Raw genomic sequence first — 26,560 nt, forward strand, 5'->3', positions numbered from 1 at the left:
GACCCATAATCCAGGCATGCATGGGCAGATCTGGCTGGTTTTCAAAAGGAACCAAGTTCTAATGGAAATCTAAATACTGTACAAGTTTCATCGAGATACAATCAAAACTGAAGACAGTATCATGTTCACAAGCAATTGTTTACAGACAAACTGATTTTTTAATACTTTCAAGGCCCATAATCTAGGCATGCATGGTCAGATCTAGCTGGTTTTCAAAAGGAACCGAGCTCTAATGGATATCTAAATACTGTACAAGTTTCATCGATATCCAATCAAAACTGAAGACTATATCGTGTTCACAAGCTATGTATCGTGTTCACAAGCTAGTGTTTACACAAAAGCATTTTTTATACTATCAAGGGCCATAATCTAGGCATGCATGGGCGGATCTGACTGTTTTTCGAAAAGAACCGAGCTCTAATGGATATCTAAATACTGTACAAGTTTCATCGAGATACAATCAAAACTGAAGACTGTGTCGTGTTCACAAGCTAGTGTTTACACAATAGCATTTTTTTATACTATCAAGGGCCATAATCTAGGCATGCATGGGCGGATCTGGCTGGTTTTCGAAAGGAACCGAGCTCTAATGGATATCTAGATACTGTACAAGTTTCATCGAGATCCAATCAAAACTGAAGACTGTATCGTGTTCACAAACAATTGTTTGCAGACACACTGACGCACGGACGCACATACTACGTTCACATTACCATCGCATAAGTTCTTCTGGCCTTTGGCCAGTGGAGCTAAAAATTGGTCACAGTGGTGTACTACTTCAAGCATGTCATTGGAACCAGACTTCATATATTTTGGCATTACAGCATTTATTATCAAACACACGTTAATGTACATTTACCAATTTCAAACAAGGGTCAGGCTAGATGTATCACTAGTTCATTTCATTCTTTACAGCCCCACAGTAATTACCACACACATATATAAATGATAACCATGAAATGCATAAATCCATTAAAAACAACATCAAAAATGCCATCACTATCAGTTGAGGTTGGAACTAAAAGATAATTCTATAAAAAACATGTACATTGACAACAAGACATTATATTGATTATCAAGCCTGCTGATAGTACATGTATACGGTCTTATTATTTTGAGTTTTAAAGTAGTGTCCGCAGACATAGCACACATAGCCTCCCAGGTGTATTACTCATCCAGATAACTGAATGCATCTATAACTATAAAGTCATAAGGCCCGTCAGCTACAGTACCAGTAAGCCAGTAGGAGTGTGAGTCCCCATGCTTATCCAACTCTTGGTGGAACTGCCAAATTCTGATGATCAGGAAATAAATACTAGCGGATGTGACAATCAGAAAATGTTTCATCTTTTATCACTTGGAATGTTTGTTCCTGTATTGTCTGTATCTTGAGAGGTCTGTCCCTCTGTTCTAGAGCTGTCACCCTTCCTTCCCACTGTCAAACTGTCTCCAAAGGAGCCCCCACTCCCCAGTGGGGACCTGAGGCCACCTTCGAATGGAGCAGAAACAGTGACAGTTTCTGCCAGGCTGTCTTGGACGGGTATTGTTTTGGTTTCAATCCTGGCCTTTGTATCAGTTGAAGAGGACAGGAGGTCAGTGTCATTGTCAGGCAGAGCTGTGGTCAGATCCATCTGAGACTCAAGTTTTTCATGGACAAATTTCCGAAGGGGCTGGCCAGGGGCTGCAGAGGGGGCAGGTGGATCAGGGGGAAGCAGGGCAGCCATTACCCACCGGTGATCCATAACCTGGAAATTAAATGTTGCCACCGCCTGCTCCTGTAAACACACAATATGCACTTAGTTGGCAAGGATGAAAGAAACAATTTGTTTCATACAGACAGACCATTTTAAAAAATGCACTATTAAAAGATGAACTATCTCTATAACAAAAAGCCCCACAAGGGGGCGCAAACTTTAATCTGTTGGTGTTTTTCAGCCAAAAAGGGTCATTTCTCGTCAATAACTATTCCCAGAGCTATGAGTCAACCCTTATTTGAACACCTTGGAATTTTTTTAGTTATGGCAACGGTTTAAGCTTTTTCTTTGAAAATAAACAACAGATAAGCTATAAGCATTATCATGTTCTGGTTTGGGTTTATCAAAATAATACTTTATTTTGTTGCCCATTATTGATGTTACCTTCAGCGCAACTTTGTAATTCATGTACAAAACAAAGTGAACAATCACAATGTGAATAGTTTGATTGTTTCCCACAACTTACTGTTGAATGCACCTCAAAGATGATCTTGTGTTTGCGGAGATACTTTATAACATTTGCAGGGAGATCACAACGTTCACGGCCTGTCCCAATAATCAAAGTGTCTGAAAAGAAAACAATAACAAATGCAATAAAATAATACAAGACATATGATTTTTCACCCACACAATTATTAATCCACACACTAATTTAACAAGTATGTTAATGTTATACAAGCAGGCCTGCAACTCACCTGGTTTAGGTTCTATCATGGTAAACAATGTGAGGGAAGCCTCCGTGATGTCCTCCACATCCACTACCTGCAATGTACAAAACTACTGTCACTCTCACTCCAAGTTAAAAGCCTACATGTTGTAATGATGCAATAGCATAGTACCACTCAATGTCAGATAACCCAGGGCTTTTTCACCTTCTTTGCTAGGGGCCGAAATTAGGCTACTTCACAATTGGGAAAAATGGCATATTTTCTCAATTTCCAGATAGATTTTTTCACAACTCCCGGATATTTTTCCCAAAAAGGAAGATATTACTTCAAAAATTTACAATAAAAATTTATTCTTTTTATCTTTTAAGTTAACAATTCTGTATAATTTAAATGTTATTCGAGGACCAATTAGTCCATATATTGTGTTCAATTCTTTCTCTTTTTTAGAATCAACTGGAAGGCCATACATTTTAGACTTTTCAAGCTTGACTCTGTGGAGTGTTTGTACACATTTCATATTAAAAAGGTCATCAAAAAATCAGCTAGAAGTAGACTCACATGTAAAATATGAGCCTGTTTTTTGTAACATGAGTTCCAAGTTTCATATGGATACCTTGACCCGTGTTTAAAAGGTGTCTTCAATCCTCATGTGGAATTTCCCATTTTGAGACGTTTACGTATTTAAATTTCCCTATTTTCAGAATTTCAAGCGTTTAAAATTCCCAAAATGAAAAGACTAGGCCTCTTCACAATTTTTGGTGAAAAAGCCCTGTAACCCAATATGACTTAGATCACAATGTTCATGCTCTGACAGGGAAATTATATGTATGGCAATATGTTAACTTTCAAAGACTGTCCACATGAAAACTGCAGACCAACTTTATAATATGTTGACCTACCAAACCCTTTACCTAAATTTATAAACTGCTTACATGTATGGTAATTTGATTTATGTGAACATTTTTTCTTACATAGCTGGTTTATTCCTCTTAGACTACCACACTCGGGATTAATAATAATTTATCTGCCAAATTATTTTTCGATGACATACATGTTTGACTGTGAAGGCGGTTGATAATAATTATAGGATATTGGACATAGGGATTATAATAAGTTAGTACGGTGATTACATAGTTAATACAGTTCATCCTTTTTTCTTTTCAGATGATGATCATTGTTATGATTGAACAGTATAAAATAGATCATTCAACAAAAGGACTTGAGTTCTGATTTATGATCATCAACCTTATGCAAGAATGTTTTTTTAATTAAAATGATTTTGCACTCTTGAGTCAGCCATCTTTTATTTTTTTCATTTTAATGCATAATGTTAGTCTTTGAGGTCAACTACTAAAAGACTTGGGGGGAGATATAGGATATTGGACTTAGGGATTATAATAAGTTAGTACGGTGATTACATAGTTAATACAGTTCATCCTTTTTTCTTTTGAGTTGATGATCATTGTTATGATTGAACAGTATAAAATAGATCATTCAACAAAAGGACTTGAGTTCTGATTTAATAATGTTATTGCTAGGCTAAAGTCACATGACATGTTTAATGCAGTGGTTTTTGTTCCATACCTTCCAGGCAAAGCAGTGTTGAGGTAGACAAACAGTCGGTCCTATTAGACGATGCCCATTGTGGAGCGTGAAGCCATAGGGACTGATCTTGGTGATGAAGATGCGATCTTCCACATCCAGGCTCAAAACGGACAACTGGGTGCCACGGTCGGAAGCTGGTGTTCCATACTCCGGGTCGAGGTCCAGTCTACTATCCTGCTGTTCCCTGGAAGCCTGTGGTGCTTTACTGCTACTCTGTCTGTAGATATTGACCCGATGAGTCAAACATCGCTGTGGCCTTGAACCATGCCTAAAACAAAAAGCACATGTACCTGGGGTGCATTGCTTAAGCTGTTTTCTATGGATCACTCAAAAAAAATTGTATGCAATAGTCAGTATGCTTAAAGCGCAGCATTTTTCCCCTGCTCTATAATTGTGCTGCTTGTGGAAGTCGTTGCACAGAAAATCTGCTTGTTCAAAAACACAGGGACAGTCTGTGAGAATGACTTATTATACTCTCCGACTCTTTTTTATTGGTACACTTTCCTACTTTTTTTTCTATTCACTCCTACAAATCATGAAATGATCTGGCATAAAATCACTAGCTTTTTAGGCCTTTCGATTTTATGACATTGGTAAACTGCTGTATAGTAAGTTTAAGCTAGATCAGATGGTTGGTTGGAGTGGCCCCTTTATAAATTTGAAGAAAAAATACTTTAAGTTCAATGTCACTTAATATTTCACAGGTCAGATGACATCAAAGCAGGAGATCATTCCGTAAAAGCATCTGTGCAGTTATTGTCTTAATTAAACTTTATCCGAATTATTGTAAATCCGAATTCAGATTAAATTACACTTGTTATGAAATACAGACAATGTCATCATATAGTAAGAAAACGTCATTCCAATATAGGAAAGGTCACTGTAAGAGACAGTTTAATGATCAAAATAATACCTTAGCCATGGAGTTCGAGCTACAAACAGTCGAAAACATGCACTGGAGAAAGTTGACATTTCTCCAAGGTCAAGGTTGTTGCTGTACCCAATACTCTTCAAACGAAGGAAGCGCGTTGAACCATTTTGTCATGTAAGTACATTTTGGTTTACTGTATACAATGCCTTGTTTTCCTCACAAAAAATCGAGATACATAGTCGTATATATACTGTAAAGACACTAAATACGGCGGGGGCGGTGGGGTCGAGAGAGAAATCCTTGTGCTCATGCATGGCCTGCCTCTAGTCATAGAACTTTACTCGGTATTTGGACCACAGGGGTTATTGGACTGCATTTTTTGGCCAGTCGAGCGATTGGTCCCTAGGGTGATCTCTTGGACTGAGAATCATATAAAATGTGCTTTAGTACTCTATGATACACATAATAAACAAATAATCAACTTTTGGTCGTCTATTTTTACACATTAAATATTTTGAAATTTCATACTCTTTATCAATGATGAAGAATGTATGAATTTTTGGGTCGGTATGAAATGCATACAACAAAGAAATAGTGTAACGCATACAACATAGGCAAATAAGGGTTTTCACATTTGCATACAACATACACAAAGAAGGATGTTGAGAAACGCATACAATATAGAATAAGAACAAAAATATTGACAGTGAAATTTTATTGTTAAAATCAATAAATTGTTATGTTTATGAGTTTAGTCAAGTGAAAAACAGTTAATTCACTTTATTTTTGAATTTTGCTTTTAGAATTAAAACCTAATTGATTGTTTGTAAACTTTTTGTTTTGTTTGAATAGGGAAAAGAACCATATTTCAAATCATTAAAATTGGTTTAATGGTTTAATATCTAGATTTATAAAGAAACAATTTATTATTTCTTTTATGAAAACTTTGAAATCGGGGAAAGCAAAGACACGGAACAACAATAACAAAATATAAATTTTAAGATTACCTGAAGAAGCATAAGGATTATAAAACCAAACACAGAATTACTTTTAATAACTTTCATTTCATCATAAGATGAAAAACTAAACCAGTTTTTGGTAGTTGTAAAAATGTCTGAATTGATGATTTATATTGTAATAGGTGAAAATAGGATTTATAAGTTCTTACCATTATTGCGAAATGAGAAATATAGATTATTAATATATTTTGTAAAGGGATATATTTATTAATATATTTTGTAAAGGGATAAACCTCAGATGTTAAATTTGTTTAATAGTTTAACTTTCAATGCCAAAAAACAACATTTGATCTTTCCGTATCCAATACATTCATCAGAACAAACAATCCCAAATATATAAAATGATCCTTTTGAAATTATAAATTGAAAGGAAAAATGAGTAAAAAGGGTAGGTATATATATTTCGTGTAGTAAATTTGGTTATTCTGTTAGATTAAATTTGTAGTTATTACATGGGCATATTATATTGATTGCAATATTTGTGATTGGAATAAATTTATCATTTTTTTTTTATATAAACAATGGCTTTAGTGATAGGACATAGTCAGACAAAATATTTGTCAGAGTGCTTGGATAAATCGTGTTATAGTGTTTTCTTTCCAATAAAATGAGTTGAGAAATAACAATCCTTTGATTTCATTTATTGACTTCCTTATTATAAACTCCCCAAAATTCTGAGACAATACTCCAATTATCCATGATAGCAGGTGCTATGCAATCGTTTGTTTGTTCTTTATTCACACATCGTTAATTTAAGGGATGCCATAAAGATAGGTGTTAGGTGACAAATGAAAAATATATAATGAATCATGATTATGTCATTAATGAATCATAATTATGTCATTTGGACACCTTATGGCAGACAATACACATAAGTAATCTCCAATAACTGGTATTTTACTGGACAAGTGACCCTTAATTTTATTGGATAAGTGAATCTGTATATAGTACACAGTTTCTGTGTATTGATCTTAATCTGTATTGAATTTGATGATTTTGTAAATCTAGACAACTCATTAATTTTAACGCCAAAAAAAACCACAAAATCCCGGGACAGCAAAAAACACTTTTTTTACTCTGCATTAACTCCAAAATTACTAATTAAACATCAAGGACTCCAAAGCAGGAAAAAAAGATTTTTTTTAATTAAAGTTTGAGGCAAATTGAATTCATAAAATCCCTAAAATAGAACCATTACCAGAAAAAGAAAAATGTGAAAGCTTTGTATATCTTGAAAACATAAGAAATTATAATGAACCAGTTTCAGAAATGTTTCATACTGGTCAACCTTAATTTGACTGTTAATGACAAAAACTTAACAGAAAGCTTTCTTTGAAACATATGGAAGCAGCACATATTTTGTATAGAACAAATTTACTTAGTACGAATCTATATAATGTCTCCCACTTTTCGATGAGGATGAAGAACGGTGGAAATATAATTTTAAAATGGACCCAACAATTTCGCCTGCATGTCAAATTCACCACACCCGTAAAGACCAACAAATATTGTGTTAACACACCTTCAGATAATTCAACAACCACTGAGCAATTTCTGTGTTTTTCATGCAATATTTAAGTAAAAAATTACTCATTATAGTAAACAAATGAATGTACATTTATCATGTGTAAACTCTTTACATCCCACATGCTGTATTCATCATTTTTTATATAATATATTTATGCAAATGTGTTGTTCATTTCGGATACAGTTTATAATTGTTACAAATAATTTACAATAATTCTTAAAAATACATGTATGTCTTTTATCAAATACCAGGTGCTTTACTATACTTATGAGAAATTATTTATATAGATTTTTTTACAAGTTTCTGATGTATTGTTATCAGTGTGACATGATATGTTTCTGTTTCCTAAATGTACTTATATACTTGTAGTATACACAATGAATACAATCTTTATTTTATCCAATTGCAAAGTTTTCATAAACTTTTTGTTTCCTTCAAGCTATTAAACCAATTTTAATGATTTCATATAAGGATCTTTTCCCTATTCATACAAAACAAAAAGTTTGAAAAACAAATCAATTATGTTTTAGTTTTAAAAGCAAAATTCAAATATAAAGTTAATTAACTATTTCTCACTTGACTAACCTCATAAACATACTAATTTATTGATTTAAACAATAATATTTCAATGTCAATATTTTTGTTCTTATTCTTTATTGTATGCGTTTCTCAACATCCTTCTTTGTGTATGTTGTATGCAAATGTGAAAACCCTTCTTTGCCTATGTTGTATGCATTACTCTATTTCTTTGTTGTATGCATTTCATACTGCGCCTGAAATTTCATTTTTACTTGTAAGAGTAAAAAAAGCGGAACCTGGTCAAATAGCCCCCAAGTCAAATAGCCCCTCAAATAGCTCCCATTTTGGTCAAATAGCCCCCACACTTTTTGTCAAATAGCCCCCACTTGGAAAAAAAATGGTCAAAACGCCCCCAATTTGGTCAAAACGCCCCCATTTTGGCCAAATAGCCCCCACTCCTTTTTTATTTGAAATTATATTTGAAGGTAAGTTGTAATATTTTTAAGATATTTGAATTTAAGTTGTAATATTTTCAAGATATTTGAATCATAATGAATGTATATTTAAAGTTATAATATTTTTAAGATATTTGTATTTATATTTGAAGGTAAGTTGTAATATTTTTAAGATATATTGCATTTACATAATTGCAAATCAAACACTAGCATTTCTTCATAATTAAAATGTTAAAATATAAAAAATATTTTGCACATATTAAAGATTTATTAATTAGAGAAGATATGGCATCAAAATTATCACATTGTGCAATAATACTTTGAAGAAAGATTAAAGTGGGTTCACAGTTTTATAACTGACTTCAAATAATTTAGTTTGCACAATATTAAAGTCGGTTCACACTTAGCTTAATAACTGACTTCAAATAATTTAGTTTGCACACCTTCTCTTTGATATTTTTAATAATAATAATGACAATTTTTAAAGTGTATATTGGATTATTCATGTTTGTTAAGTCGTATTGACAATCTTTTAAGTGTATATTGGATTTTTCATTTTTTATTAAGTCATATTTATTAATTGTGAGTGTTTGGATGCAAAATGGACTATCCTTGTGTAGATTGTGAGAAGGAGGTGCGGCCTAGGCAGCATGGAGTCGAATGCAAGTAGTGCGGGAGATGGCACCAAAGTTACAATATATACTGTGTTTCATGGCGATCAGTATGCAATTGTTAGTTGTTGTACACCTCACTTAGCCTGTAGCATGATACAATGTAAATAGTCACATATTGATACATGATTATTTTTTGTCTTTGAACGAGCCAATTTTTGTGAAAATCCAATGAAACAGTTATATAAGACTGCTAACATAAAATTAGATCGCAGATTTTTATATTTAAGTTCAAAAATTAATGTTTTATGCATTTTTCTTAAACCATAAAACATTGCTTTTCGAACGGAAATATGCAAATCTGCGGTCTGATCTTTTGTCAGCAATCTTTTATCATTGGTTTGCAGATATTTATGCAAACAAATTCTTTTTCCAAGACAAAAAATAAAAAAGTTGTAAAAAACGGTAAATCTGTGAGAGTGCAGCTTTAAAAAGAACATTGTGCAATAATTTTAAAAGAATACATAAAAACAAATTAAAACTGTTCCATATTTAGGTACGCCAAGGACGAAAATGGCAGTCGTTGATTGTGCGGTTAATACATTGCAGATTGGTAGTATCTTGAAAAAATGCCATTTATATCAACCAATTGGTCTTGAATCCTAGTATGCTGATGGAAAATTTTGTAGTTGTGGTGCAAGTCTAACTAAAAATATTTCAAAAATAGTGCCGAAAGTGTTCCTATTTAGGTACTCACCCAGTACATTCAATGGTTTCAAACAAGAATTATACATAGGATTTTAGCTAAACTCACATTCTGTTTTTCTGAAGTGGAAACTTTGATTCATAGATGTGAATAAAATGTAAATTATTTCAAAATTAAAAAAAAAGTTAAATTATAAAATTTCTTGTTGTTACTTAATTTCGATGTGTAATCAATATTAAAATAAAGAAAAACACAAAAAATTTATGGCATTTAAAATGTAGATTTGATGTACATGTACTAATATATTATTTATAAGTAATATTTTAAAACGTTTGATATTCTTACTTGGTAAAATTGTCAGATTTATTAATATACAAATAACGTTAATTGAACTTCCTTTTGAAAAAAAAAAAAATAGGTTTAAAAATGTTTTGGAATAAAATAAGTATGCATACATACAAATAAAAAAAATAAAAAAAGTGGGGGCGTTTTTTGGGGGCTATTTGACCAAGTTTAAAATGTGAGTGGGGGCTATTTGACCAAAATGGGGGCTATTTGACTTGGGGGCTATTTGACATGGCAGCTAATAGTCTTAACATGGGTATGGTACTTATTCTTTCAAATATGGACAACAAAGCACGACTATGTGAATATGTGTCTCCGAGTATTCTAGTGACCGTTGGTCGTAGTTTTGTCCGGTAGTTATAGATAGTACAGTAACATTTGTTGCTTTTGTTTTCATTTATTGAATATCGAGTGTTTGTTTTGCAAATAAGTTTTCAGCATTTTGAATTTAAGATATAAGCACGAGACTCTGGCGAGTTTTACATGTGCATTCGAGCTGGTCAATGGTGCTGTTCATCCACGGTCGCCATGGTTACGCCGCTTCTCTTACGATCTTCAGACAATGTCTAAGAAGACATTCTTCTTCTTTCGGTTTGTACTCTACGAAGTTTAATGCTTAAAAGATGCACACTTACTCCCAGATAATATTTACCACAGTTAATAATATTGTTTTAATATTCCAAAAAGGATGAATAAATGTCGAAAACAATAGTTCTTATGAATAATACCGAGTTTAATTTGGAAGAAATGAGCATGAAACACGGTATTTCTACCTTATGAGACTAAAGGAGACCACAGAAAATCTTTTAGCATTCACCAATCATTTAATATTTTTGCGCTTTCTGCTATTAAATACACGGTTACTGTCTTGTTATCAGTAATTAATATTTTCCATAAATGCATTATTTAGTAAGTAGTTAAAGGTTTATCAGTCAAAATTGATGTTTCTTATACATGTGTATGTATTGATTTTGAATAAGAGGGTCACTTTAAATAATGCTGAATTTTACATGAGAATCAGCGTAGTTAAATCATAAATCTTTATCATTCAATGCAGTTGTTTGTAACTAACCGTTATATACATGTGATACATTTTTAAAACTAACAAATCTAGTACATGTATATCATGATGTTTTTACCCAAATCTATCAAAACCATACAACTGTATGAATAACTCTGCAACTATCGTGTTCATATGAAGGTGGCAGTCTGCCGACACTCGGTGATGTGCTGGCCCACTGGACGCAAAACTTCCGAGAGAGGGGCATCGACGAACCGGAGTCGTCCGCTGAGCTCATTTTGGCTCATGCTGTCGACAAGAACATGGTTCGTTATTCTCTAAATTAATCTCAAACGCCATTGGGAAAACATGATAATCTAGTAGCATGTAGCATTTAACCACGGATGGAGAGAGATACTTATTGTTTTTAGTATTTTTGTAGCAGCAAGCTTTAGATAATTATAAAAATCTTTACGTTATAATTTCAGTTAATTATTGACGCAGAAAAATGGCAGATAAATGAGTGCATACACAACAAGGGAAGTTTGCGCGTCAAACTGTTTAATATCTCGCTGTCTAACAATGGTTAGTTAGAAACACTTGTATCTGTAAGCTACACATTATTTTCATATTGAATAATATACTGTATATTGTATACTCATTAAATACTCATAATAAAATTACGCGTAAATATTTGAATACAGGTTCATGAAGTGGACCTGTCTCGTGCAATGACGAAAACCGTGGCCGCGAGGATGGAACACATGTGTCGGAGAAGGATGAAAAGGTTGGTGCGCTCGTGGTTAGCTCGATCATTGAACACCGTCATACATGTACATCAAACCATAGTCCCAATGGACACGGGAAGTCAAAACATTCTAAACATGACACTTATTCCTGTAACAGGGTTTGCTTAGAATCCTGACTGCGGGGTAAACTTAGCGTCGGGGTACATTTTAAGTAAAATATCAGCCAATCAGGGTTTCTCCAATGCTAAGTGTGATTTTTCAGTTCTGTTTGATGTGTACGTCTCTTTTTACGGCGCCACAGGCCTATCTACGACCGTCAGCTCCAGAGAGAGTATCAGTGCTGTTAGGCTGTTGAGCGCTCATACAGAATACGACTTAGTGGCGAGGCGTGGAATTGACAGTCAAGCATTCAACCACTAGACTACGGGTAGTCCCACTCCTTGTCTGTTAGATATTTACAGCGCCTACATCTATTTGTTTTTGCAGGGAGCCGGTGGCGTACATTATCGGAGAGTGGGACTTTCACGACCTCACCCTCCACATTCGGCCACCCGTCCTTATCCCTAGACCGGAAACGGAGGTAAACACTGGAATTATATGCGCCAACATGCGCCGTGTATGCAAAACAACGTGTCAAGGAAAACTGATGACTAGTTTCTAGCTCATGCGTATTATTGTCTCGCCTTTTACAAAACATATGATAACATCGGTTCTGTGTTTTAGGAGCTGGCTGCTCTTGCCCTGGCTGGTGTTCATGCCTGTGGATCTGGAAGTAAGCTCCGGGAGTCGGGAGCGCTACTGGATGTCGGGAGCGGTTCCGGGGCCCTGGCTGTCTTCCTACTTACCCGACTTCCCGGGGTCGGTAATTCAATGCCCCTGATACCATGCATATTGAAGTTGATCATAATTGTTAAAATCTCTGAAGTTCTTCAATTGTCTTTCTGCGAACTGCTTAAATAAAGAAATTCTAAACATGCATTGAAGCTCTGGAAATGCCTCCTGAGAGTCTTATAACAGATGTACTTTTTATCAGAGATTATTGTTTTTTGCAGTGGCGGGGAGTGAGTGTTGACATCAGCCCTGTCGCCTGCGAGCTGACGACCCTGAACGCCCGCCGCCACCGCGTGTTCGACCGTCTGTCCGTCCATCAGGGCGACATTCACCTAGGTAGGAGGCTATATAAACATATTTTGCTCGTTTGTTTTTAGATCATATTCACTAGGATACATGCTATATGATAATAGTGTATTCATGTACATGTAATCTCTAATTGGTGTTTCTGCATTTCGTATTTCAGACAGCACTTTTAGAGACCTCGCATCGGCGGGCCCTTACGACATTGTGGTCAGCAACCCGCCATACATAACGGAAGCGGAAATGGCCGCATTGCAGCCTGAGGTCGCATTGTGAGTCTCATTCTTACTTAACGTAACATAGGTCCCATCTTTAACCGAATGGTAAATGATACCAATTAATGTGTTTGCAATTACTTTTTCGTTATAAACACTGGTGCTGAACCGTAGCTGAGCGGTGCATTATTGTTCACATACACTTTTCTCTCCTCCCAGGCACGAGGACCGAGGCGCTCTTTGCGGCGGAACTGACGGGATGGTTGTCACACGCCGCCTGCTCAATATGGCTGCCAGCCTCCTGCGACCTCACACCGGGTAAGTGACCTGTTGGTGTATGCCATAAGGTTTGCCTTAATGAGTTACGTTCATCACTTTCATGAAATAAATAATACATGTGCATGTTCGACGTTTTACGAAACACGACTACAAGGAAAAACGGACTTTTATTTGTTATTCATTATTTCCACAGACGATTATACCTGGAGCTTGGGCTGGGACAGCCGGCGGAAGTAGAGCGGCTAGTCCGGCATGGCCTGCACGACCGCCTCCGCTACCTCCACACACGCAAGGACTTCACCAACAGGTGAGGCTCTTGTGTGATGTATTTAAACGTTTCTAACAAGATCCGTTTTCTACCCTAAGACTCTAACGCCTTTATAATGAGCAGGTGACTTAAGGTTACCCACGGGCACAAACATTGTATCATCATTTCATTTTTTGTGAAGTTATATCCTTAAATTATTTGGGCCTTAAGCATTTTATTCATGAAGTTCTACACTCTTTCCAGGGAGAGATTTTGTGAGCTTGCAGCTTGTTCGGGTGCTGACGGGTCATCCTAGTGGTTTATGCCGCTTGAAGATCGACCAACCTACGACAATACCTTTCCGGGCCTGGCACCATGTTTTTAGATGGAGTATATCGCGTATTACATCTTACGTCATGGTTCTAGGCTGGGTTTAGCACAAATAAGATTTGACCCAGAAACAAATTCTTAACAACAACTCTATTAATGGCGTTTCAAGGCTGTGTTTAAGAGGGTGTTTGGTACTAATTATAGTATCATTGTGACAGCATAGCTAAAAAGATACTCTCATTGACGGGACGTGGCTTGGTCGATGGATTTTGGTATATATTCTGACGTCCTGGTATTTGTTCACGGTCACTTGATGCATATATGAACATATATGAGTACATTTACCGCAAAGTATGTGCCGAGGTTGGACGCATGGGACTTTAAACTAGTACTTGTAGAAAGGCTACATGTGATTCACAATTCATCATCTAATAGGAAAGTTAAAAATATGGCAGTCAAATGAAGGCATATATAAATTGAAAGCAGAATTTTTTTGCATTTAAGATCGTCTGTTTTTCGAAGAAAAACAACACATTTGGGATAATGTGATGATCTTTGTATCGTCGTCGTATAGTGCAAAACTTCAACCATAGCTCAAAAACCGACCTTAGCTCAAAAACTTAACCAAAAAGATACGCAGATTGACATTGAACGACATTTTTCAAGAGCCAATTGTGTATTAAAAGAAGGGTTCGTAACTCTGGCTTTAATAATGGTCGAGTTTTGCCCCTTGTTCGACTGAAAGAAACAGATAAACAATGACGTTTTCCCATGGCGCTGTTTTTGTGATGTATGTATGTACTTTTGATGTTACGTAACTATTATGTTATGACCATGCAGTTTGAAAATGTATGTATGTTAAATACCAAAGGCATTGTCAACATAACTACATAATGTAAAATAAATGCAACGAATGGTTTTATCTGATTTTGGTGTTGTTTTTTAAAAGTACCGTTTTTTCGAAGATCGAAACTCCTCTGAGCCAAGTTCATTCAACCAAATACTTTTCAACACCGAGGAATATCTGCATTTAAGTGAAATGAGGTGCCTATTAATAAATGCTACCGCTTTTATTCCTACCCTTTTGTGATTGGTTACTTGAAAACCTGTTATTATTATTATTTTTATTATTATTTTTATCATGATTATTATTATTACTTTTTATTATTATTATTATTATTATTATTATTATTATTATTATTATTATTATAAACGTGACGATTAGATTGACCAAATCATGGTCTTAAGTTGTTCATATTTAAATTTTATTAATTATTCAGTAGTTTTGGCGGCAACAGGAATTTCCAAAAGACAAGTGATAACGCTCGGTAACGAAACATATATTTATCAAACAATTACAAAACACCATGATTTTAACAAAATGGTTAGCATACATGTATGATTACAAATGCATCTATAGTAGGATATGTTATACTCTGAACAATTTATATTATGCAAAAGTGCAAATAACATGGAATATAACTATAATATGCAGGAGCATTCCTCAATATCAATTGGTAAAACAATTAATGCGCATAAATACAATGCTAGCAGGTAAACGCCTGACTACTAAGTCTTATATTTCTAACCTGAGATTCACTAGTGCATATTTTATGTCAGATTTGTTATCAAGTAAAATACATCAACAACGTCTTATGCATTATCATGCCAGTAAAATTAAATCTCATTTTTATTGCATCATTTGTTTTTTTCTTTCACCGATACTACTATTATAAGCAACACTTTAAAAATTGTTAATCACACCTAGTATTTAAAAAAAACGTTAAGGCAATTCGCATTTTATACTAACGTAACGAATAGTACATACATAAATAATAATTTCAGTTAACACGATAGTTACATTATGCAAAGGCACTTTACGAACTGTAGAACATGGTGAGATTCTATGAAAATGAGAATTTAAGGTTGCAAAAGTTAAGATCAGCTTACTAGCCCTAGCACATTCTTCCATAATGACAATTTTTCTGGCTGGTGTGTTCCTTTATATGTATATTATTCCAGCAAATTGGCTGTTAGTGATTGGTTATGCTCATTCATTAAATTGTATGCGTCTTCTTATGAGAAAAAATAAAATTGCCAAGACCTCCACACAGCCCGGTCTAGTAACATTATATATTATGTCCAATGTTCTATACAGTATCACATATATATCCGTGTGTGTGGGTCATTTCAGCCATTGTTCTATCCGTCACCGGTAAACCTCATGATATCCTGTACACCGGCACTGTGGGCGGCTGGCGTCACCGGAACTGGCTACCGGGCGCCCACATACGACCTACAATAATAAATGCAAACGCGGTTGAAAGCTAATATTAAATCAGCTTTAAAAAAATCATTTTTTTTGAAAATATGACGCCCGAAGTTAAGGTTGACCATTTTATCTGTAAAATATAGACCTTTTATTTTAGTCTCAAAAAAGGCCGGTGTTTTTTAGAAGTGCGCATAGGAAGAGTCAATACATTGGTACACAGTGCAAGTTTAGAGAACACATATATACGATTGTTAAATCTATAAACAGTAAAGCAAAAGCGTGCTTTAAATGACAGTGTGTTGGACGCTGACAATTTATTATTATCAAGAAAGTAAGATGCGGTGTTGGCGAAAATGTTAGCTTATACTGTTCAGAAAAAGAAAACATTCTGAGGTTAAAATTCAAAAGTTATAAAAGATTTGTAGCTGGTGGTTAGTTTAAGCATGAAGCTCGAGTATATAAGCATAAAGAACTAATGGTTATGGTTACACATGAGCTGAGTTGTGGGTAATTGCAGAGCGCTCATAACCTTATAGGCAAAAGGCGCGTCAGCCGGCCGGAAAGACATGATTGCTTGACCTGTGCTTCCAATATTCCTCGTCATCAGCCATCAACTTCCGCTCGACGATGGCGAACACGGCCACTGCCACCAGGAGCGCCGCCATTATGGAGAAGATGATGCAGCGCTCACACCGCTTCGCCAACTTCCGGGCCTCGTCTATGTTGCCGCGCATGATGCCTTCATGGAACGCCTTCTCACATCTGATCGCGTACAAAAGGGCAGGAATTCCGAGAGGGAAGAACACGACTATTGCGACAACAGAAAACACTTTGAGCAACTTGATATGTTTTAATCTTAGTGGTCTCTCCCTGCTTAGTGTCCTAGCAGTTTCAATCTCTCGAGTTCTAATCACATGTATTCCATTTGGTTGCCTGATGACCACAGGCTCTGTGACAACAGAGGCACTTCCGTTCTGGGCGCTGTAATACACTGGCGCGACGGATGTCGGTATTTCTTGTTTTCGGTCTCCATTCATCACATTGTTGTTGGTACTTGTGCCCACCGCCATCGCGTTATTTCCGGGCGCCTCATCCGCTTCTAAGGCAGGGTTCACATGTTCCAGGGTCACCTCCCCGGAAGTGGCGTCTCCGTTCGCAAGGTGCGGCTGCACGGACAGCTGGTCATGCTCCACCAATTGGCTTTCGTCCTCTTGTCCGCTCGACATCCTGCAAAAGACAAAAACAACTCAAGAAGTTAATCGGTGAAAGACTACTTGTCGTAAAGACGCGGATATACTATGATAATGAGGAATAATTATGACCCTGTCATTCCTGTATGGTCTATGTTTTACACTGCTTTATGTATAACACGGACAGTCAGTTTATAACTCTTTATATAACAGGGGCTGTCAGAATTATTTCTTGTATAACTAGGAGCAGTTAGTTTAAACGATATTTCATTGCAATCATGCCGTTTTTTTTACAAATGTTAAAATTGCATCTGGAAATTCCAATCCTCTCTTACCGCTTTTCGGCAATAAGGAGTAGTTTCTTCAATGTTATTGTTTATATATGTCTTTATAATATAGCTCTTATTAAAACTGTCCATGATGTTTTTTCAATGTTACAAGCATTTAGTTCACATTTCAATTTAAATCATTTTCCTATGTCTGACCCTATACACGTGAACGAATCCATTCAAAGCACAAACGAGTCCCTTTAAGGCATGAACGAAACCTCTAAAGCATGAACGAGTCACTTTAAAGCATGAACGAAATATCTAAAGCATGAACTAGTCCCTTTCAAGCATGAACGAAACCTCTAAAGCATGAACGAGTCCCTTTAAAGAACGAACGAATATTTTTAAAGAATGACAAATCCCTTTAGAGCATAAACGAGTCCCTTAAAAGCATCGACGAGACCGTAAAAGCACCAACGAGTCCCTTAAAAACATGAACAAGGTCCTTAAACAGCATGAACGAATATTTTTTTAAAACATGAACGAATCCCTTTAAAGCATTAATGAGTCCCTAAAAACCATGAACGATTTTTTTTAACATGGACGGATCTATTCCTGCATGGAGGATTCCCCCAAAATCCCTTTAAAGCATGAAGGAGTCCCTAAAAACTATCCATTTAAAGTATGAACGAGTTCCTTTAAAACAAGAACGAGCCCCTTTAAGCCATGAACGATTCTCATCAAAACATGAATGAACCTATTTAAAGCATGAACGAGTCCTTTAAAAGCATGAACGAATCTTTAAAAGCATGATGATTCCCTTTAAAGCACAAACGAGTCCCTTAAAAGCATGAACAAGTTCCATAAAAGCATCAACGAGTCCCTTAAACAGCTTGAACGAATATTTTTTAAAACATGGACGGATCCATTCCTGTATGAAGAATTCCATAAAAATTATCCCTTTAAAGGATGAACGAGTCCCTTTAAAACATTAACGAGTCCTTGTTAGCTATGAACGAGTAGCATGAACGAATCTCATCAAAGCATGAACGAATCCCCGTAAGCATGAATCAGTCTTTTAAAAGTATGGACGAGTCCCTTTAAAGCATGGACTTTTACATATATAGCATGAACAAATATATTTAAAGCATGAACGATTCTCTATAAAGCATGCACGAATCCCTTTTAAGCATGAGCGAGTCCCTTTAAAACACGAACGAGTGCCTTTTAAACATAAACGAGTGCCTTTTAAACATGAACGAGTAGCAAGAACGAATCTCTTTAAAGCATGAACGAATCATTTAAAAGCATGAACGAGTGCCTTTAAAATATGAACGAATCACTTTAAAGCATGAACGAATCTCTTTAAAGCATGAACGAATCCCTTAAAAACATGCACGAATCCCTTTTAAGCATGAACTAATCCCTTTAAAGTATGAACGAGTGATTTTAAACATGAACGAGTAGCAAGAACAAATCTCTTTAAAGCATGAAAGAATCCCTTTAAAGCATGAACGAATCTCTTTAAAGCATGAACGAGTGCCTTTGAAATATAAACGAATCCCATCAATATGTATTCTGTTAAAACGAACAGTTATTCTTGTATTTTCGAAATTAAAAACTCTTTCCTCAACACAGTACTAAAAGGGTAAATACGTTTATTGTTGTTCGACAAATTACAATAAGCATACATTTTCTAATCTATTTTAATACGGAATAAGTGTATTCAAGCACGATATGCAATATTGTGTATACATGTATTGTTATAGCAAATTAACATTACCGTATTTTATAATCTCCTCTTGACGAAATATCCGATAAACATTTAAGCCATTTGCATACTATAAATCATTAACACACCACAGTAGGATTTCCGTTTATTAAATAACAACAGCTATACGGTACATTGTATATCTTAATTGTATACACCATGTATTCATATACATTGTAGTTAATCAATAAATATATATAAGACATGTACGTGTCAGTGAAGTATGCGACTTTCAATAAAATCAATACACTGTAAATTTCAATGCTTACTGTCTATACTTTGTAATTATAATCAGATAATCAATTGCTAATCAATTACTAATCATGATTTAATTAAATTAATTATTCAAATAATTGAATCTTGACAAATAGTGCTTTATTTTACTACTGCAGTCAATATACACGATGAAACGATGAAGCGAAAGACGTTTTGTCTTCACATATAAATGTATATAAACAACCTTCACATATACATTCTCAAAACCAAAATGTATTAAGTATAAATAAATTATATGAATGGCCTCACGGTGAAACATACCTTTAATGAATTGCGTAATGCTGAAGGATCACTGCCACATACCTAGAACGTCCGTGTACCAATGACGGTATATATAATCTTGATCTGTCCTGTTATTTAGAAATGTTAAATTCCTATAGTATGAGATATTTCGAGGTGTATAAACTTCCGCACATATCAAACAGTTTAAATTGGCACACTGCTTTGTTTACTACCTGTCCCAAATTAGGACATGTCTACGTCACGCATGGTCGATCTACCAGGTAGAGGCGCGCCGAGGGTTATATTGAACGCCCATATATTACTTTAATAGTTATATTTATTGCCTGTACAAATAGAGATCACAAGGGCGGATCCAGGATTTTCCGTTAGAGGGGGCGTGACTTAGGGTCGCAACCTTTTGACTTTGGCCCCTCCCTCAGAGCTAGAATATATTTGGTTTAAAATGGTGGCAGGTTTTTTTAACATTTTCGTGTCCGAAATGATGCATTTTGAGCGTATTTTGTTACTTCTTTTCTCCAATAATAACATAAAAAGTAAACTTGGGACGATTTTAGAGCGGGGGGGGGGGGGGAGCACGCGTCGGGTGCGAATGGTGCGCATTAAATAAAATGTCGCCTGCTTGGAGCGCTCTCTTTTTGATTATTAATTACTAGTAGTTATTAGTTATGAAAAGGACTGATCGAGCGATATGTTTCACTATTCAGCTTGACGAAGTTAGTTCAACATGGTAGTATTTTATATGTACAGTACGTCAAATTCTAACATTCAAGGACAGTAACTCCAAAGAGAATGGCTATCAAACTTGCGTAATATATTACAAATCAAGGGCCGCAACTCCCGAGTTATCAATGCGAACTGGTTGTTGATCGTACCAAGTCGAAATGTTACGCCCCAAAAACAATGTCAACAATTTGCTAAAGTTATATGGTAAAATGTTGACATTTAAAGTACAAGAACTTAATAGTTCATAATGCGATATTACTAAATAATATAAAGTAAATTTGGGAACTTTGGAAAATCAAATTATCAAAGCAAATTATGAGATCTGTAAATTTTCTGATCTATTGCTATACGGAATAAGTGTATTCATCCAAGATACTAGTATGCAATATTGTGTATATTGAATAAGCAAATTTGCTTAACAAGATTTTTTAATCCCTGATTACGAAATATCCGATAAAGGCTTAATTTTGTTTTAGCAAATCACAATAGGTTTCCGTTTATTTATTCTTAAATGCCTAAGTCATAGAGCGGAATAATGATTTTTGTCAAATTATGATAGTCATAACTCAAGCGTTGATTACAAGATCTGGCTGTTTTTGCCCATTAACATTGTCATATACAACATGTCCATAAGCAACAGGCCTATATACAACATGTCCATAAGCACAACATGTCCATAAGCAACAGGCCTTTATACAACGTGTCCATAAGCAACAGGCCTTTATACAACGTGTCCATAAGCAACAGGCCTTTATACAACGTGTCCATTAGCAACAAGCCTTTATACAACATGTCCATTAGCAACAGGCCTATTTACAACGTGTCCATAAGCAACAGGCCTATATACAACATGTCCATAAGCAACAGGCCTTTATACAACATGTCCATTAGCAACAGGCCTTTATACGACATGTCCATTAGCAACAGGCCTTTATACAACATGTCCATAAGCAACAGGCCTATATACAACATGTCCATAAGCAACAGGCCTATATACAACATGTCCATAAGCAACAGGCCTTTATACAACATGTCCATAAGCAACAGGCTTTTATACAACATGTCCATAAGCAACAGGCCTATATACAACATGTCCATAAGCAACAGGCCTATATACGACATGTCCATTAGCAACAGGCCTTTATACAACATGTCCATAAGCAACAGGCCTATATACAACATGTCCATAAGCAACAGGCCTATATACAACATGTCCATAAGCAACAGGCCTATATACAACATGTCCATTAGCAACAGGCCTATATACAACATGTCCATAAGCAACAGGCCTTTATACAACATGGCCATAAGCAACAGGCCTATATAGGACATGTCCATTAGCAACAGGCCTTTATACAACGTGTCCATAAACAACAGGCCTATATACAACATGTCCATTAGCAACAGGCCTATATACAACATGTCCATAAGCAACAGGCCTATATACAACATGTCCATTAGCAACAGGCCTATATACAACATGTCCATAAGCAACAGGCCTATGTACAACATACAACATGGCCATGAGCAACAGGCCTATATACAACATGGTCATTAGCAACAGGCCTATATACAACATGGCCATTAGCAACAGGTCTATATACAACATGTCCATTAGCAACAGGCCTATATACAACATGGCCATAAGCAACAGGCCTATATACAACATGTCCATAAGTAACAGGCCTATATATGACATGTCCATAAGCAACAGGCCTATATACAACATGTCCATTATCAACAGGCCTATATACGACATGTCCATTAGGAACAGGCCTATATACGACATGTCCATAAGCAACAGGCCTATATACAACATGTCCATAAGCAACAGGCCTTTATACAACATGTCCATAAGCAACAGGCCTATATACAACATGTCCATTAACAACAGGCCTTTATACAACATGTCCATAAGCAACAGGCCTATATACAACATGTCCATAAGCAACAGGCCTATATATGACATGTCCATAAGCAACAGGCCTATATACAACATGTCCATAAGCAACAGGCCTATATACGACATGTCCATAAGCAACAGGCCTTTATACGACATGTCCATAAGCAACTGGCCTATATACAACATGTCCATAAGCAACAGGCCTTTATACAACATGGCCATAAGCAACAGGCCTATATACAACATGTCCATTAACAACAGGCCTTTATACAACATGTCCATAAGCAACAGGCCTATATACAACATGTCCATAAGCAACAGGCCTTTATACAACATGTCCATAAGCAACAGGCCTATATACAACATGTCCATTAACAACAGGCCTATATACAACATGTCCATAAGCAACAGGCCTATATACAACATGTCCATAAGCAACAGGCCTATATACAACATGGCCATAAGCAACAGGCCTATATACAACATGTCCATTAACAACAGGCCTATATACAACATGTCCATAAGCAACAGGCCTATATACAACATGTCCATAAGCAACAGGCCTATATACAACATGTCCAAAATCAACAGGCCTTTATACAACATGGCCGTAAGCAACAGGCCTTTATACAACATGTCCATTAACAACAGGCCTATATACAACATGTCCATTAACAACAGGCCTTTATACAACATGTCCATAAGCAACAGGCCTATATACAACATGTCCATAAGCAACAGGCCTATATACAACATGGCCATAATCAACAGGCCTTTATACAACATGTCCATAAGCAACAGGCCTATATACAACATGTCCATAAGCAACAGGCCTATATACAACATGTCCATTAGCAACAGGCCTATATACAACATGTCCATAAGCAACAGGCCTATATACAACATGTCCATAAGCAACAGGCCTTTATACAACATGTCCATAAGCAAAAGGCCTTTATACGACATGTCCATAAGCAAAGGCCTTTATACGACATGTCCATAAGCAACAGGCCTTTATACGACATGTCCATAAGCAACAGGCCTTTATACAACATGTCCATAAGCAACAGGCCTTTATACAACATGTCCATAAGCAACAGGCCTTTATACAACATGTCCATAAGCAACAGGCCTATATACGACATGTCCATAAGCAACAGGCTTTTATACAACATGTCCATAAGCAACAGGCTTTTATACAACATGTCCATAAGCAACATGCCTATATACAACATGTCCATTAGCAACAGGCCTATATACAACATGTCCATAAGCAACAGGCCTATATACAACATGTCCATAAGCAACAGGCCTTTATACAACATGTCCATAAGCAACAGGCCTATATACAACATGTCCATAAGCAACAGGCCTATATACAACATGTCCATAAGCAACAGGCCTATATACGACATGTCCATAAGCAACAGGCCTATATATGACATGTCCATAAGCAACAGGCCTATATACAACATGTCCATTAGCAACAGGCCTATATACGACATGTCCATTAGCAACAGGCCTATATACGACATCTCAATTAGCAACAGGCCTATATACGACATGTCCATAAGCAACAGGCCTTTATACGACATGTCCATAAGCAACAGGCCTTTATACGACATGTCCATAAGCAACAGGCCTTTATACGACATGTCCATAAGCAACAGGCCTATATACGACATGTCCATTAGCAACAGGCCTTTATACGACATGTCCATAAGCATCAGGCCTTTATACGACATGTCCATAAGCAACAGGCCTTTATACGACATGTCCATAAGCAACAGGCCTTTATACGACATGTCCATAAGCAACAGGCCTTTATACGACATGTCCATAAGCAACAGGCCTTTATACAACATGTCCATTAGCAACAGGCCTATATACAACATGTCCATAAGCAACAGGCCTTTATACAACATGTCCATAAGCAACAGGCCTATATACGACATGTCCATAAGCAACAGGCTTTTATACAACATGTCCATAAGCAACAGGCTTTTATACAACATGTCCATAAGCAACATGCCTATATACAACATGTCCATTAGCAACAGGCCTATATACAACATGTCCATAAGCAACAGGCCTATATACAACATGTCCATAAGCAACAGGCCTTTATACAACATGTCCATAAGCAACAGGCCTATATACAACATGTCCATAAGCAACAGGCCTATATACGACATGTCCATAAGCAACAGGCCTATATACGACATGTCCATAAGTAACAGGCCTATATATGACATGTCCATAAGCAACAGGCCTATATACAACATGTCCATTAGCAACAGGCCTATATACGACATGTCCATTAGCAACAGGCCTATATACGACATGTCAATTAGCAACAGGCCTATATACGACATGTCCATAAGCAACAGGCCTTTATACGACATGTCCATAAGCAACAGGCCTTTATACGACATGTCCATAAGCAACAGGCCTTTATACGACATGTCCATAAGCAACTGGCCTATATACGACATGTCCATTAGCAACAGGCCTTTATACGACATGTCCATAAGCATCAGGCCTTTATACGACATGTCCATAAGCAACAGGCCTGTATACGACATGTCCATAAGCAACAGGCCTTTATACGACATGTCCATAAGCAACTGGCCTATATACGACATGTCCATTAGCAAGAGGCCTTTATACGACATGTCCATAAGCATCAGGCATTTATACGACATGTCCATAAGCAACAGGCCTTTATACGACATGTCCATTAGCAACAGGCCTTTATACGACATGTCCATAAGCAACAGGCCTTTATACGACATATCCATAAGCAACAGGCCTTTATACGACATGTCCATAAGCAACTGGCCTATATACGACATGTCCATTAGCAAGAGGCCTTTATACGACATGTCCATAAGCATCAGCCTTTTATACGACATGTCCATAAGCAACAGGCCTTTATACGACATGTCCATTAGCAACAGGCCTTTATACGACATGTCCATAAGCAACAGGCCTTTATACGACATATCCATAAGCAACAGGCCTTTATACGACATGTCCATAAGCAACAGGCCTTTATACGACATATCCATAAGCAACATGCCTTTATACAACATGTCCATAAGCAACAGGCCTTTATACAACATGTCTATTAACAACAGGCCTTTATACAACATGCCCATAAACAACAGTTTCATGCACAACATGCCCATAAACATCAGGTTCACACTCAGCATACCCATTATCAACAGCTCCATGTACAACATGACCATAAACAACAATTACACACTCAACATGACCATAATTGACAGGTTCATGTACAACATGACCATAAACAACAGTTCCTAAGTCAATCAAGGGCCATAACTTGTATAAAGGAGAATATGGAGTTATCTTACCTCATTGTGTGATGGTCCTGAACAACTGTGTGAAGTATTTAGTCAAGTGAATGAAGGGTATAGAAGTTATTAATAAATATCCCAACCTGCCCTAAAACTTTAACCCAAGTTCTATAGTCAATAGGAGCCATAATTTGTATAAAGGATAATATGGAGTTATCTAAGCTTGTTATATGATGGCCCTGAACAACTGTGTGAAGTATTATAGTGAATTGAATGAAAGGTATTGGACTTATAAGTGAAAATCCCAACTTGCCCTTAAACTTGAACCGGACAGTGACACCGAGGCCGACGCTGGGGCGAGTAGTATAGCCCTCCTTATTCTTTGAATAGTCGAGCTAAAAACAACTATTCATACCTGAAATCTCATTCCAATTTTCTCCATTTCTGCAATGAAACATTTTTATAAGAAGTCCAAACTGAATTTTTTCTCTTCTCAATCCTCCCAACAGGGTCGACCCAGTAGGGGCCTGTCTCATTAAAGTGACACGGTGTTTAAAA

The 26,560-nt window shown here is 36.3% G+C and overlaps 3 protein-coding genes across 6 annotated transcripts; 1 reads left to right on the forward strand and 2 right to left on the reverse strand.

The window, feature by feature from the left end:
* Nucleotides 1–806: 806 nt before the first annotated feature.
* Nucleotides 807–5,019, reverse strand: LOC128216436 (uncharacterized). The gene is made up of 5 exons (XM_052923001.1): nucleotides 4,941–5,019; nucleotides 4,007–4,295; nucleotides 2,450–2,516; nucleotides 2,221–2,321; nucleotides 807–1,775 (listed from the first exon to the last, which is right to left on the reverse strand). The coding sequence occupies exons 1-5, from the start codon at nucleotides 4,997–4,999 to the stop codon at nucleotides 1,344–1,346; spliced, it is 948 nt and encodes a 315-aa protein (XP_052778961.1). The 5' UTR covers nucleotides 5,000–5,019; the 3' UTR covers nucleotides 807–1,343.
* Nucleotides 5,020–5,035: 16 nt separating this feature from the next.
* LOC128216437 (MTRF1L release factor glutamine methyltransferase-like) lies at nucleotides 5,036–14,948 on the forward strand. Its single transcript, XM_052923003.1, has 11 exons — nucleotides 5,036–5,072; nucleotides 10,535–10,672; nucleotides 11,283–11,407; nucleotides 11,786–11,868; nucleotides 12,317–12,410; nucleotides 12,554–12,688; nucleotides 12,883–12,997; nucleotides 13,128–13,236; nucleotides 13,399–13,497; nucleotides 13,652–13,765; nucleotides 13,970–14,948. Exons 2-11 carry the CDS (start codon nucleotides 10,585–10,587, stop codon nucleotides 14,019–14,021), a joined length of 1,014 nt encoding a protein of 337 aa, XP_052778963.1. The 5' UTR covers nucleotides 5,036–5,072; nucleotides 10,535–10,584; the 3' UTR covers nucleotides 14,022–14,948.
* A 411-nt stretch (nucleotides 14,949–15,359) lies between these two features.
* Nucleotides 15,360–20,301, reverse strand: LOC128216725 (uncharacterized). Of its 4 annotated transcripts, none has more exons than XM_052923377.1 (3): nucleotides 20,117–20,301; nucleotides 16,837–17,534; nucleotides 15,360–16,331 (listed from the first exon to the last, which is right to left on the reverse strand). In XM_052923377.1, the coding sequence occupies exon 2, from the start codon at nucleotides 17,531–17,533 to the stop codon at nucleotides 16,856–16,858; it is 678 nt and encodes a 225-aa protein (XP_052779337.1). In that variant the 5' UTR covers nucleotide 17,534; nucleotides 20,117–20,301; the 3' UTR covers nucleotides 15,360–16,331; nucleotides 16,837–16,855. The 4 variants fall into 4 exon arrangements, with proteins under 4 accessions (XP_052779337.1, XP_052779339.1, XP_052779336.1 ...); XM_052923379.1 differs by having other exon boundaries at nucleotides 16,887–17,534; nucleotides 20,075–20,301; XM_052923376.1 differs by having other exon boundaries at nucleotides 20,075–20,301.
* Nucleotides 20,302–26,560: the final 6,259 nt, after the last annotated feature.

The sequence above is a fragment of the Mya arenaria genome, chromosome 14 (assembly GCF_026914265.1).
Source record: "Mya arenaria isolate MELC-2E11 chromosome 14, ASM2691426v1".
NCBI lineage: Eukaryota > Metazoa > Mollusca > Bivalvia > Myida > Myidae > Mya > Mya arenaria.

Bases quoted from the DNA above. Each gene is read 5' to 3' on its own strand.
- LOC128216436 (XM_052923001.1), bottom strand. From the start codon at position 4,999: ATGTCAACTTTCTCCAGTGCATGTTTTCGACTGTTTGTAGCTCGAACT. The intron at 2,322-2,449 runs GTGAGTTGCAGG...TTTTCTTTTCAG, and splicing joins CATGATAGAACCTAAACCAG to ACACTTTGATTATTGGGACA. The intron at 1,776-2,220 runs GTAAGTTGTGGG...GTGTGTTTACAG, and splicing joins TCTTTGAGGTGCATTCAACA to GAGCAGGCGGTGGCAACATT.
- LOC128216725 (XM_052923377.1), bottom strand. From the start codon at position 17,533: ATGTCGAGCGGACAAGAGGACGAAAGCCAATTGGTGGAGCATGACCAG.
- LOC128216437 (XM_052923003.1), top strand. From the start codon at position 10,585: ATGGTGCTGTTCATCCACGGTCGCCATGGTTACGCCGCTTCTCTTACG. The intron at 11,408-11,785 runs GTTCGTTATTCT...ATTTGAATACAG, and splicing joins ATGCTGTCGACAAGAACATG to GTTCATGAAGTGGACCTGTC. The intron at 13,766-13,969 runs GTGAGGCTCTTG...CACTCTTTCCAG, and splicing joins CGCAAGGACTTCACCAACAG to GGAGAGATTTTGTGAGCTTG.